The 14,463-nt window shown below is 38.9% G+C and overlaps 1 protein-coding gene across 1 annotated transcript in view; it reads left to right on the forward strand.

The window, feature by feature from the left end:
- Nucleotides 1–14,463, forward strand: part of PPM1D (protein phosphatase, Mg2+/Mn2+ dependent, 1D) — a 63,912-nt gene that overhangs the window by 19,690 nt on the left and 29,759 nt on the right. Inside the window, exons 2-3 of the mRNA XM_008579903.1 lie at nucleotides 1,160–1,388; nucleotides 12,565–12,689. Coding sequence (XP_008578125.1) covers nucleotides 1,160–1,388; nucleotides 12,565–12,689 — 354 coding nt within the window. The remainder of the gene's footprint in view (nucleotides 1–1,159; nucleotides 1,389–12,564; nucleotides 12,690–14,463) is intronic.

Consider the following 14,463-nt stretch of genomic DNA (forward strand, 5'->3'; position numbering starts at 1 on the left):
AAAAAAAAAAAAAAAAAAAAAAAAAAAAAAAAAAAAAAAAAAATCCACCAACCTCCTACCATTCATTCCTGTCATCAGCCTTTACCACTGCCTCTTGAACCTCTCTGGGATCTGTTAACAGGGAAAACTGATTTACTCCCTGTGCTAATGGCTCGTATATTTTTGCTTATTTTGGATTACAAGGCTGCATTCTGATTTTTCCCTTAACATAATTCTATTTGTTCAAACCTTCAGGAATTCCTCATATTTGCTTATGACTTTACCCTGTGTTTCACCACTACTATGGACTTTTTCTAATATTCACATTCTCTCCTTGCAGTGGGATTTTGGTAGGGAGAATGGACTTTGGTGGTCAGTGTTTGCATGTAGTCTGCCATCATGAACTATAAATTGTAGTTTTAGTATTACTGAATATTTCAGAATTTTGAGTGACACTGAATTTAATTAGACAATATAGGGTTTGGAATTAAATATATGGATGTTCTGCCACTTATATTTGAGTTATTTTGAGCAAGTTTCTTAACTAAAGTATTGATTTTTTTCATATGCCAGATAAAAATAATGGGAATAATCTTACGTCTCATAGGTCTGTTACATGTATTATTTGAGATAGTATGTGTAAAGTTCTTAGACAGAATCCGGTACACAGTGAGTGTTCAATAAATGTTATTTGTTAGGTTATGAATATTCAAAGTAGTTATTTAAAAAACAAATCAACTCAACACAGTATTCCTCGCTAAAAAAAGAATAAAGTTTAAAAAAAAAAAACAAATCAAGTAGCCTTTTTTTGGAAAATCTTTTTAAGGAGAGTTTAATAAACATGCTAAGTGGCTGGCTTAAATGGTATCAAAACTCAACACATCCTTGTCTCTAAATGTAGCTAAGAGTTATGTGGAAATAGTAAATCTATCCTTTCATATATCACTCTTAGGATTGGTTTGATAATTATATTTTAATTTTATTACTTATAAAATTTATTATGTATTGATTGATGTATTAACATAAATTCTTCTTGATTAGTTTTCAAAATATTTTTCTTAAATTTTTCCTGTGCTAATTCAAATGTTAACATGCTAATTCAGGATATATTGCTATTTGTATTCTGATACTGTGTTAATGTTTATACCTGGAAGAGTAAAATATTTGTTTCTTTTTACAGCAGAATGGCCAAAGACTATGACAGGTCTTCCCAGCACATCAGGGACAACTGCCAGTGTAGTCATCATACGGGGCATGAAGATGTATGTAGCTCACGTAGGTGACTCAGGAGTGGTTCTTGGAATTCAGGATGACCCGAAGGATGGTTTTGTCAGAGCTGTGGAGGTGACCCAGGACCATAAGCCAGAACTTCCCAAGGAAAGAGAACGAATTGAAGGACTTGGTGGAAGGTAATTATTCTGCTGTTTTCTCTTTTCCTCTCTTCTATTTTGTGCTTTGCTAGCCAAATTGAAGCATTTTTCTTAGTACATATTATGGGTTTTCTAGTTTGCCTGATATAGTACTCATGTGCATTAGTATTTACCACATTATTTTGAATTGACTGTTTTACTTCTGATAATGGCTCCAAAGGGGAATATTACTTCAGTGGGCCTCAAGGAACAATACACACAAAGTTTTAGCGAAAACCTTTATACAAATACTGATGGGCATGATCTTCACAATTTGAACAGAGCAGCCCATAGAATTCTAGAGTAGAACAGTTTGAATCTGACTTGGGGAAAAGAGTTAAATTAGAATTAACCTTCAGGGGTCGGCCTGTGGCTCACTCGGGAGAGTGTGGTGCTGATAACACCAAGGCCAAGGGTTTGGGTCCCCTTACTGGTAATCTTTAAAACAAAAAAGAATTAACCTTCAGCTTTTTTCTTTGATTTCATATTTCCTGCAAACTTTTCCAATTATATTCTTTGTTTCAACTTAGTATCTCAATGTGTAGGTAGTTTGTAAACTAGGAACTAAAATTGATTTCCTCATACTATTTTTGTGATTCAAACTAAAATAAAAGATTATTCTAAAAATTAGGAGAATAATGACATAATGAGAAAAAATTTAAATTATCGTAATACTAATTTTTTTAAAATTGAAGGTCTGAGGCAAATTAAGTAAAATCCAGTGTTTTTAAAGTAATTATTTTAACTAAAGCCTTCCCATGATATTATTACTTGCCTCCTCTTTCTTGCTTTTATTAAATAAAAATTGGTCTTTTTCAGAGAAATGACAAATTGAGGAAAATAATTAACATCCTTAAACTATAAGGACTTCAACAAATCAGTAAAGTACCAAAGCACTGCTGCCACCACTGCTGGATAGGTGGATAAAGGAGAGGAGTTTGAACAACAACAACAAAATGCCAAAGAGTAGTAAACATTTGAAAAAAATGTTTAACATTATTGAAATGAAACTCCATTCCCTGCTATTGGATTAGGAAAGATTAAAAAACCAAATAAATCTCATTATTTTTGTTGAAATGGGTACCCTCTTGGTAGGATTATAAATTGGTATCACCTGTGTGGAAAATTATACATACTGATAGCTTTAAATTTTTATTAAGTCAGTAATTTCAGGAATCTACTATAAGAAATCTGAAATGTGGACAAAAATATCTGAACAGAGTTATTGATTGCAGCATTGTTTAATGACTGTTAAAGGCTGGAAATAACTTAAGGCTCAACAGCTAGAGAACAGTTAAGTATATTTAGTACATATTCGTAACATTGAATATGATGTAGCCATTAAAAATAGTGTTTATAGATATTTTTTTTTTTTTTTGTCTTTTGTCTTTTGTCTTTTTTCCGTGTCCGGCAACGGATCGCAACCCTCAGTGTTGCCCCCGTACCGGACCGGGGACCGGCAACGGGATCGCAAGCCTCGGTGTTGCTCCCGCGCCTCGCTCAGCCAGTGAGCGGGAGCCGGTCTGTATGTGGGATCCGAACCCTCGGACGGGAGCGCCGCCGTGCTTCCCAAGCGGCGCACTATCCAGTGCGCCACCGGGCCGGCCCTATAGATAAATTTTTTTAAAATTGTGTTGAGGGGCCAGCCTGTGGCTCACTTAGGAGAGTGCGGTGCTGATAACACCAAGGCCATGGGTTCAGATCCCATATAGGGATGGCCAGTTGCTCACTGGGTGAGCATGGTGCTGACAACACAAAGTCAAGGGTAAAGATCCCCTTACTGGTCATCTTTAAAAAAAAAAAAAAAAAAATTGTGTTCAGAAATTTCAAGCATAAGATAAAGAAAGTAGTATAATGAGTTCTCATATACATGGGGAATTTTTAATGATGTAGGAAAATGCTTATTGGTCACAGAAAAGCTGGATGTAAAATTATATTTGTAATGTTATTTCAGCTGTGCAGAAACATAAAAATAGGATAAAATATACCAAATGTTAACAATATTCTGAGTGAAGAGACTGTTTTTTTGTTTTTTTGTTTTTAGTGGCTGGCTGGTAGGGGGATCCATATCCTTGACCTTGGTGGTGTGTGTTAGCAGCACACTCTCCCAAGTGAGCTAATTGCCTAGCCCTCTTCCCTCTTTTTTTAATGGTAACATTCATTTGGTTAAAATTTAGGTAGCATAAAAGTAGGCCATACTACGAAATGTCACTCAACTACTACTGTCCCACAGGCCACTGGTTCCCTTCCTCTTACAGGCAACCACTATTACCGTGTGTCCTTTAATAGAAAAATATTCACATACAATCAAATTTAACAGGAAGCTGAACCATGTACAGATGTACCATCATTTATTTAATTAGTCTCCTGTTGAAGGATATTTGTTTCTAATTTTTTCCTTATTACAAACACTGCTGTAAAATGAAAAATCCTGCACATGCATCTTTTTGTATACATACCTGTATGTATATTTCTAGGATCATTTCCTAGAAGTAAAATTGCTGGGTCAAAGAAGAGTGTCTTGTGAATGTTGATAACTGTTTGTCAGTATAGAGGTTGTACCAATTTATACTTCTACCAGAAGTGTAGATAGATGTCCTTGGCAAGACAGTTATAGAATTTTTTGATCATATCCAATTTCAGGTTTTAAAAAAAAGGGCCAGCCCGGTGGCGCACTGCTACAGTGCGCCGCTTGGGAGCGCAGCGGCGCTCCCGCTGAGGGTTCGGATCCCACATACAGACCGGCCGCTCACTGGCTGAGCAAGGTGCGGGCGTAACACTGAGGGTTGTGATCCCGTTGCTGGTCCCGGTCCGGTACGGGCGCGACACTGAGGGTTGTGATCCGTTGCCGGTCACGAAAAAAGACAAAAAGGAAAAAAACAAATAAAAAAAAAATAAAAAAATAAAAAAAAAGGCATCTCAGTGATGTTTTAACTGAACTTATGAGAAAGGTTGTATATCTTTTTATATGTTTAAGGGCCATTTATATTTCTTTTCCTGTGTATATAAATTCTTTGTTCATATTGGGGGAATGTTGTTAGCCTTTTCTGCACATTAATATGTAGGAGCTACCTTTACCTTAGAGAAATGAGCCTAATGGATATGGTGTGAATTTCAGATCCACAGTTTGTCTTTTGTTTGTTCCTGGAATTTTTTTCCACAGGAAGTTTTTTTTAATGTAGTTAAATTTATCAATCTCTTCTGTTACAACTTTTGGGTTTTGTGCCATATATACAAAGTCTTCTATATTTTCTTCTAGTACAGCAGTTATGAATACTTTTGGTCTTGGGAACACTTTGCTTTCTTAAAAATTGAGGACCTGAAAGAGCTTTTTGTTTATGTGGGTTATAGCTCTTGATTTTACCATATTAGAAATTAAAATGGGGATATTTTCAAATATTTAATTCATTTAAAAATAGCAATAATAAGCCATATGTTAACAAAAAGAACATTTTAAATGGGGGTGGGGAGGGAGATATTTTCCAAAACAAACATTTAGTGAGAGGAGTAGCATTGTTTTACATTTTTGCAAGTCTCTTTAATATCTGGCTTTATTAATAGGTGACAGCTAAAGTTTCATAGGTTCTTCTACTTTAATCTGTTTGTGATGTTATTTTGGTAGCAGTAGCTGAATTAAATCTGGTCTTATAATTGGAAAAGGGAAGAGTATTTTAATAGTTGGTCTGTGTATTCTTCTTTGATACTATTTCAAAACTCAAGAAGTGATAGTTTCATTAAGATTATAGTGTGATATCTGAAACTGTATCAATAAGCTTTTCCTATTCTTACATTAAGAGCCACTGGTCTATTAAGAGCCGTTGGTTGAATTATTTTTTTGTTCATACATTTTTTTATTAATACTTTATTTTTTAGAGCCCTTTTAGATTTACAGCAAAATTAATTCCTAGTATAGAATTCCCATATAATCCCTCTCCCCCAACTCCCATATACAGCCTCCCCCGCTATCAACATCCCTATCCAGAATGGTACATTTGTTAGAATTGATGAACCTACATTGACATATTATTATTACTCAAAGTTCATAGTTTACATTAGGGTTCACTCGGGTGTTGTATATTCTATGGCTTTGGCAAATATATAATGACGTGTGTCCACCATTATAGTATTACACAGAGTAGTTTCACTGTCCTAAAAATCTTCTGTGCTATGCCTCTTCATCTGTTACCCCTTACATTTGGCAACCATTGATCTTTTTACTGTCTCTATAGTTTTGCCTTTTCCAGAATGTCATATAGTTGGAATCACAAGGTATGTAGCCCCCGTGAATGATTTTATAACATGAATTTGTCGTTTGGAAAATATTGGTTCACCGAGTTATGCAGATATTTCAAATATTACAATATTATACAATATCATACCCAGTCATGCAGCTTTTCACAAACTCCACTGTATACACAAAGTCTTAGTATTATCATGAAAAAATTTTGACTTGGCAGACCCCATAGAAAAAAATCATTTATTTTTAATTTTTAAAAATTATCTTATTTACTACTACTATTTTTTTTTTTTTTTTTACATTATAAGATGTTGTTGTGGAGCAGTTGAGGTGGAAGGGGAGAGAGGAAGGGGGGGAGATAAGGTGGGAGGATAAAGAAAGGGGGGAGGGGGCATGGTCAAGGCCCGTGGCACCCCCCTTCATTCTGGCAGAGGAGCCCAGGGTGCTTCTCGTGGTGGCTCGGTCGTGACTGGACTGGATGGGACATCAGGAGGATGTGGCTAAGGCCCTCAGCACCCTCCCCGCCCCAGCTCGGGAGCCTGGGGCACTTCCAGCAGCGGCCTGGTGGTCGTGGCTGGGCTGGATACAGATGTCAGCGGGATGTGGCTGAGGCCCTCATTCCCCCCACCATCCTGGCTCAGGAGCCGTGGGCATTTCTGGCAGTGGCTTGGTGGTCGTCGCTAGTCTGGATGTGGGTGTCAGGGGACATGGTTGAGGCCCTCAGCTCTCTCCCCACCCTGGCTTGGGAGCCCAGGGTGCTTCTGGTCCTAGGTTTTGTAGGTGTTCTTTGGTGGTATTAGACCTTTAATGGTTAATATCAAAATTTTGTCTCTGATCTGTGGGTTTTTTGTTTTTTCTTTCAGTTCTGTGTTGGATTATTAGCTACCACCACCACTTAAACTTTGCATTGGCACTAATTTGTTTGCTTGCTTCTTTTTTTTATTAATTTTTTTTTTTTTTACATTCCATGATGTTGTTGTGAAGCAGTTGGGAGGGATTGGGAGAGGGGAAAGGGGAAGGAAATGGGATGAAAGAAGGAGGAAGGAGGAAAGGTGGGATTGAGGTGTGTGGCACCCCCTCTCATTCCCACAGGGGAGACCAGGGGGCTTCCAGCAGTGGCTTGGTCATTGCTGGGCTGGGTGCAGATGTCAGGGGGGTGTGGCAAAAGCCCTCACCCCCCACCACCCCAGCTTGGGAACCCGGGGCAACTTCTTGCTGCGACTCAGTGGTCATCACTGGGGTGGTTGTGCTTGTCAGAGGGATGTGGCCGAGGCCCTTGGCTCCCACCCTCAGGACTGGTTGCAGGTGTTGGGGGGCATGGCTGAGGCCCCTGTCCATCCCCCCTTTCTACTTGGTAGTCCAAGGGACTTCTGGTCCTTCAGGTGTTATAGGTGTTCTTTGGTGAAATGAGACCTTTATTAGTTTAATATCAAACTTTATCTCTGGTTATGGGTGCTTTGTTTTTTCTTTCAGTTCTGTGTTGGATTATTTGCTGTTCCCACTACTTAAACTCTGCACTGGAACTAATTTGTTGTCCTTTTTTTGCTTTTAAAATGGGGGAACTTCCTGTGGGGACCAGTACTTGAGCCCTGTGGTTAAGCTAAATTGCTACTTTGCTGCTGATTCTCTGGGAAAGGATTTTTGTGCAGCTTAGGTTTTAATCGTTGACTTTGTAAGCACTTCTGGGTCTTGTGAGGTCTGGTACACCTGGGTTGTGTGGAAACTCTGGTCTGGGCCTGAGTCTTCTCAGCAAACTGCACATACTGCAGTTCTACAGTCCTGACCAATCTCCATCAAATGATCCTGTGCTGATTAGGGGGCAGATCAGCTGTTCTTGCTTTGCCCCAGTGTTCCTCTGGTAGGCCTGTCTCCCCTCCCCCTATACTCTAAGCACTTCCTATTGGATGGGTCATGTGCTGGTCCCTAGCGATGACTCATTGGTCTCTGAGTGGCTCTTTTTTTCAATTGCCTGTGGCCCCTTGCTCCTGTGTGGGACATGGGAACCCTGTTAGTGGTCTAGCTGGCCTGGGGGCCATCAAGGCCCTCTTCTCCCCTGCAGCCGCTGAACAACTTCATACAAAGGGCACAGTAGTGGCTTTTTCCTGCTCTTGCTCCATGTGCTCACCAGGGCCAGCCTTGAAGCAACCGGGGCTCAAAACAGTTGGAGTGGTCCTTTCTTTCTCTCATTGTGGCTTCTTCCACCTTCATGAACTCCGTAGGTTTCTTTTCTTCTCCTGAACTCTAGCGACCTCAGTTTAGCAGTTATTGCTTTTTAATAGTTGTAGATTGGTTGGTTGTGGGAGAGAGTGATATTGGGTACAGTCTATTCTGTCATCTTGACTGGAAGTCCTCCCCTCTGGAAAAATCTTAGGGACCCCTGCCAAGAGCCACAGAACCACATTTGGAAAACCACTATTCTAGTACTCATATGGTTTCATCTTTTATATTTTAATCTTCAATCCTTCTGGAATTTTAAACTCTAAACTGTATAATAGGGATACAAGTTAATATTTTTTTGTAGATGGCTACAAGTAACTACTTGAACAGTTACACATCTTTTCATTACTGATTAGCAGGCTGACCAGTCTTAAAACCTTCCTTTAGTGGGAAGATGACCTTGAGTTTACCTTCTCTTTGCACTGTTTCTCTGGTTAATATAAACATGGAATGTCAGCTCTGTTAAAAGGCAACATCACTTTTTGCAGAATAATCCTTGAATGGTACTGCATCTGAATAGGGAAGAATTTGAAATGAACTATAAATTTCTGTTTGGAAAAACAGACCTTGGCATCCTTGTATGCATGCAGTTTGACTTGAGTAGGGACCAGAAAGCTACATTACAGACTATTACAAGACTGATTCCTGTGGCTCGTGAAGCTTACCTAAGCTAGACCGTGTGGTCTTGTTTACTTAAAACAGAGCTGTCACTTGGGGAACTAGAAAATGGCTCCTGGCTATCTGTAGGGATCACTGCTGAAGACAGCATCCATGAAGCTGCTATACTGGCATACTGTGTTTCCTGTAAATCCTGCAAAATTAAATGAACCTGCTTTCAGGCTATAATCTATTTGATCCTGTGAGTGTGAAGGTCATTCTATATCTGAGACCTCTACTGGTAGTCATGCAAAGTGGGCTTTGCAATTATAAACCAAATTCCCACATATTTGGGTTTTTGTATGGGTTGCGTTTTTTTCCCCCTGTCCATTTACTAGTGTCATAATTTTTTAATTGGGACTTTATTATATTTTTTAATATGATAAGCCCGATCTCTTCTCATTAATCTTTATTTTAAAACTATTTTTCTTGACTATTCTTTGATTTTTCTACTTGAATTTTAAAATTATATTTTCTTTGATTTTAATAACTTTTTCAAAAGAGTTTATGTTTTTTGTCTTATCACTCAAAATACCATCTGGATAGTTGGACAGATGCTTTTTGCCATTTTGGAGCAGGTGTCTTTTTGCAAAAATTGAGCTGTTTTATTATAAATTATTTCCTCACTTTCCTCTGTCCCAACCTAGGCAACTGGCCAGTGCTCTGTTTTTCCAGCCTTCTGTTGCTGCTAAGTCAGCTCTCTGTATGCCAGGCTGTTCCTTTTTATATGCCTTTTAGTCATACAGGACAGCAACAGGGAATGCAGTAAAAGCAGTATCTTTTATAGTGTTGCTTTGGCTTTTTTTTTTACCTTTTTGTCTTTTTTACTGACCGGTAACGGGATCGTAACCCTCGGTGTCGTGCCCGTACCGGGGACCGGCAACGGGATCACAACCCTCAGTGTTGCGCCCGCACCGCGCTCAGCCAGTGAACGGGAACCGGTCTCCACATGGGATCCGAACCCTTGGCGGGAGCACCACTGCGCTGCCAAGCGGCACACTCTCCAGTGCGCCACCGGGCCGGCCCATTGCTTTGGCTTTTTGATACTGGATTTAAACTTTTATGTTTCAACCAGTACCATTATTTGTCTTTTTGTTTCTCAGAAACAGAGACCATAATATATTTGAATATTAAGTATCAAGAGAGCTTCTAGTACAGTTATATTGGAAGCAGCTACTGTAATTACTTAAGTAATAAGGCTTACCTTTTAGGGAGCAGATTTAGGAAAGAGCAGTATGGCTTTAAAGATGGTATGAAGCCAGAATGTTGGCATCCCTTCCTTTTTTTTTTTTTTTTTTTTTCTTTTTTTGGTGGCAGGCAGGTATGGGGATCCAGTTGGCATCCCTTCTTATCATTAACTCTTGTGTGCTATAGATTCTTCTGAATGGCAGATTTAGTATTTACTCTAATGTTTGCTTTTTGAAGATCAGCATTGAAGAAAGCATAATAAAATAACTGTCTTTGATATTCTGTAATTCTTGTTGTGATCTAGATGTTACTTTCAGAACTGAGAATTAAACTAGTTCACAAAAAGGATGGTAAGTGAGCAGCTCTCTGGGATTTCTGCTCTACATTAACATCTATGATGTTTTCTGGTCATTCTGTACTTGTTTCAGTCCTCTACGGCACTGTTTAGTATAGTAGGCAGTAGCCACATGTGGCTGTTTAAATTTAAATTTATAAAAATTAGATAAAATTTAAAAAATCAGTTCCTTACTTTTCCAAGTTACATTTACACTACTGAGTTGTCACTCATGACTAGTGGCTACAGTATTAGTGCAGAATGAACATTTCCATCATTGCAGGAAGTTTCATGAGACAGTGCTACTCAAATCTGGCCTTCCCTCTTAAAATGAACTTGTCTTCAACTTCAGAAAGAAGATTGATGCTGTTGTGCTTTATTCATGTTTTTCCTGGCTTAGAATAATATTGGTCTTTTCTCATTTATAAGTTTTATACCTTTGTTTTGATTCCCTTAGGACTTTTATTTTATTTATTTCTTCTCTCTCTAGTATCTTCATTTCTGTGAAGTTAGATCAGAGATAGAAAAGCCATAGATGTAGGTGAACTGGCTGGCTTCCCTTAGGTGTAGGGCATTTCATAGTGACATTCCTTTGGAGGTGTTCATCATTAATTATCTGTCCTGTCTTCAGCTTTCTATATTGTGAAGCCAGTTTAGTTTCAGAGCAGATATGTTCAGTTTTTATCAGGTTTAGGGGGATAGAGTCATGCTACTCAAAGTCACTATAGTAAACTTATGAGACTGATATACACACCAGGATGTTATATTACTTATTAGTAATAAAAATAACTGACAGAAAGACCACATATTATTTTCAACTGGTCTACATATCTTCTCGTTGTAGATTATTTAGATTATAATCAAAGGGCTTCTGGGTACACATGGGACCTGAATGAAGGGACATAATTAGATTAACTTAATGTCCTATATCTTTGAGAATCTTGCAAATCAACTTCTATCTTAAGTTCTGTCAGGTGGACCCAATATCAGGTAGGCTAATATTGTTTCTTGGAAATGCTCTTTGCCACATCTTCCCCCACCTTTTCTAGCCTTCCTGAGAAACATTTCCCTTCTATTGACACTTAAAAAAAAAAATTCAGAGAAATTACAATTAAATTGACATAAGGGCCAGTTTTCTTTTACATTGTCAGTCCCATTTCGGTCATGCCAGGCACAGGCTGAGAGACCATCTCTGTTTTATGAGTTTTTTTGCCCAAAGAATTAACCATATTTTTAACTTTTAGGCACCCTAAAGTGTACTACCCTCTGTGTACTGATTACAGATTTTGTTTCTCTTGTTCTATGGCACATTTCTTTTCTTTTTTTTTTTTTTTTGACTGGTAAGGGGATCGCAACCCTTGGCTTGGTGCCGTCTCACCATGCTCAGCCAGTGAGCACACTGGCCATCCCTATATAGGATCTGAACCCGCAGCCTTGGCGCTATCAGCGCCACACCCTCCCAAGTGAGCCACGGGGCTGGCCCCCTATGGCACATTTCTAAGATGGTTTTCTTACTCTTTGACTCCCAAATCTACACCTCTACAAATGATCTGTTTTCCACAGTATAGTCTCACTCTTTGAATTACAGAAATATTTAAATACACAGATATTTCTTTCTTTTTTTTTTTTTTTTTTTTCCTTTTTTGAGACCAGTCCTACCGCACTCAGCCAGTGAGCGCCGTGAGTGCCCCGGTCATCCCTATATAGGATCCAAACCCGCGGTGGGAGCGCTGCTGCACTCGCAGCGCCGCACTCTCCCAAGTGCGCCACGGGCTCGGCCCTAAATACACAGGTATTTCAATTGAGGTATTTTCTGTCAATTTCTCAAATCAAAAATAATAAAACTGAAGTTCTATCATGTTCTCTCATCCCCAACAGAAGAAACCCTCAGCACTATATAACATTTTCTTTCAATCTCTTTTGTCATTATTTAATCGCTCTTACATTTATATAAGCTCTCCTTCTCCCTGCAGTTTTTTTTAGTCGTCTTGCTTTTTTCACATTATTTCTTTTCAGTTCTGTCTGGCCTACTTCAGTAATCTCCAAATTCTCCTCATCTAAACTACCCTATTTTGTCTTTCCTCTCTGAACAGGAAATTTGACTAATGTATCTTTGTATCTGGAACAGATAGTCATCGTTTTGTAATAGTACAGTTGGCCCTCCATATCCAGGGGTTCCATATCTATAGGTTCCCCATCGTGGATTAAACCAACACAGATCGAAAATATTTGGGAAAAAAAATACAACAATAAAAAAAATACAGATTTTAAATACAATACAGTATAACAACTATTTACATAACATTTACATTGTATTAGGTATTATAAGTAATCTAGATGATTTTAAGTATATGAGAGGGTTATATGCAAATACTGTGCCATTATATATAGGGGACTTCTGCATCTGTGGATTTTGGGGGGGTGTGTGTCCTGGAACCAATCCCTTGTATAATCTTATTTTATTAGTTATTTAATGCAGTGAGCTATCTGAGTTGTTATATTTTAGTCATTTAGAGTATTTATGTGAACTCCTTATTTTTTAGTGTGATGAACAAGTCTGGGGTGAATCGTGTAGTTTGGAAACGACCTCGGCTCACTCACAATGGACCTGTTAGAAGGAGCACAGTTATTGACCAGATTCCTTTTCTGGCAGTAGCAAGAGCACTTGGTAAGTAGGACTTATATTTGCTGAAATCATATTGATTTTTCTACAATATGTGGTGTTAAAATAAAAGAGGAAACTGAGAATTAAACACTTACTTGGCATATGGTGAAGGTAGAGATATGATATTACATTTAATGCTTTAATACCTAATTGAGTGGAAGGTTAAGGTATGTATTTCAGTGTCAATTGCTCTTTGATCATGAGTCATTTGATTTGGGGGGCGGGGGATGTCCAGCATACATTCTTTGTTCCTACTCAATAATACTCTGGTTTTCTTCTGGGAAATCTTGTTTCTCTTACTATGTGCAGTCTCAATTTAAACATTCCTATTCAGGGTTCTTTTACAAAACATGTAAATTGTCAGGCACGTGACCCCAGCTAGGCCAATTAGACTCTCTATACTAGGATTTTGACTCTAGTAAGGACCAAAAAAAAAAAATTGTAATGAATTCATCCTAGTGACATTGGCCTCCTTTGGCAGTGTCCCATTGAAGTGGTTGGGTTTTCTTTCCTGGTTGCTTGGAGCTGTCTTTTCTGTACCTGGCTCTCCAGCTTCTTCTGTATTCTGCGAGCTACTTGATTTTCTTCTAAGTTGCCTCCTTGGACTAAGTTAATCTGAACTGGAAATTGTTGTTTGCAAGCAAAGAATCCAACATAGGAAGGAAAGGGCTTGGTGTCCTTCAAGAAGAGGAATCAAGCCAGTGTGAGAGAAGGGGGTAAAGATATAAAATCAGGGCAGAGATGAAGACCTTTACCAGATTTAGAAGGAATATGGCAGGTCAAAGTACAGAATTTGGTGAGGACATTATAGCTGGTCAGGAACTAAATCCTACAAGGTCTTCTACAGCATGATAAAAAATTCAGTTTTTATTTTAAACGTTTTTGGGAAGAGATTGAAATGTGAGGAAGTGTATCATAGTGGATAGGAGAGGGACTTTGGAGCCAAAATGCTTAGGTTTCAATTCCAGTGCTGCTATTTATTGTGTAAACTTGGGCAAATTACTTAATATTTTGTGACACAGTTTTTTCATCTGTAAAATGGGGCCTAATGATACTGTTCTAGTCTGTTTGGTGCTGTTATAACAGAATAACTGAGATTGGGTAATTTATAATGAACAGAAATTCATTGGCTTTTTGAGGCTAGAAAGTTTGATATCAAGGTGCTGGCATCTGTGGGGACTTCTTGTGGCATCACCACATGACATCACATCACGGGGGAGAGAGAAAGAGAATGAGAGGGTGAGCGCCTGCGCACATGCAAACAAGCAAGAGGGGGCTGAACTCACCCTTTTATGGCCTAATCACCTCTTAAAGGTCCCACCTCTTAATACTGTTAAAATGGCAATTAAATTTCTTTTTTTTTTTTTTTTTCCTTTTTGTCTTTTTTTACTTACCGGTAACGGGATCGCAACCCTTGGTGTCGCGCCTGCACTGGGGACCGGCGATGGGATCGCAATCCTCGGTGTTGTGCCCACACCGCGCTCAGCCAGTGAGCGGGAACCGGTTTCCACATGGGATCCGAACCCTCGGCGGGAGCGCCTCTGCACTCCCAAACTGCGTACTCTCCAGTGCGCCACCGGGCCGGCCCGGCAATTAAATTTCAATAAGAGTTTTGGAGGGGACAAATATTCAAACCATAGGAGGTATCTACTTCATTCTGTTGTGAGTACTGGATGACTTAATGCAGGTAAAGTGGTTAGAATAGTACTTGGCACATAGTAGGTGCTCTACAAATGTTAGTTGTTATTATATTTATTGGAGTAGGGTAGTGACATGA

The sequence above is a fragment of the Galeopterus variegatus genome, unplaced genomic scaffold (genome assembly GCF_000696425.1).
Source record: "Galeopterus variegatus unplaced genomic scaffold, G_variegatus-3.0.2 Scaffold1977, whole genome shotgun sequence".
In the NCBI taxonomy this organism is placed as follows: Eukaryota; Metazoa; Chordata; class Mammalia; order Dermoptera; family Cynocephalidae; genus Galeopterus; species Galeopterus variegatus.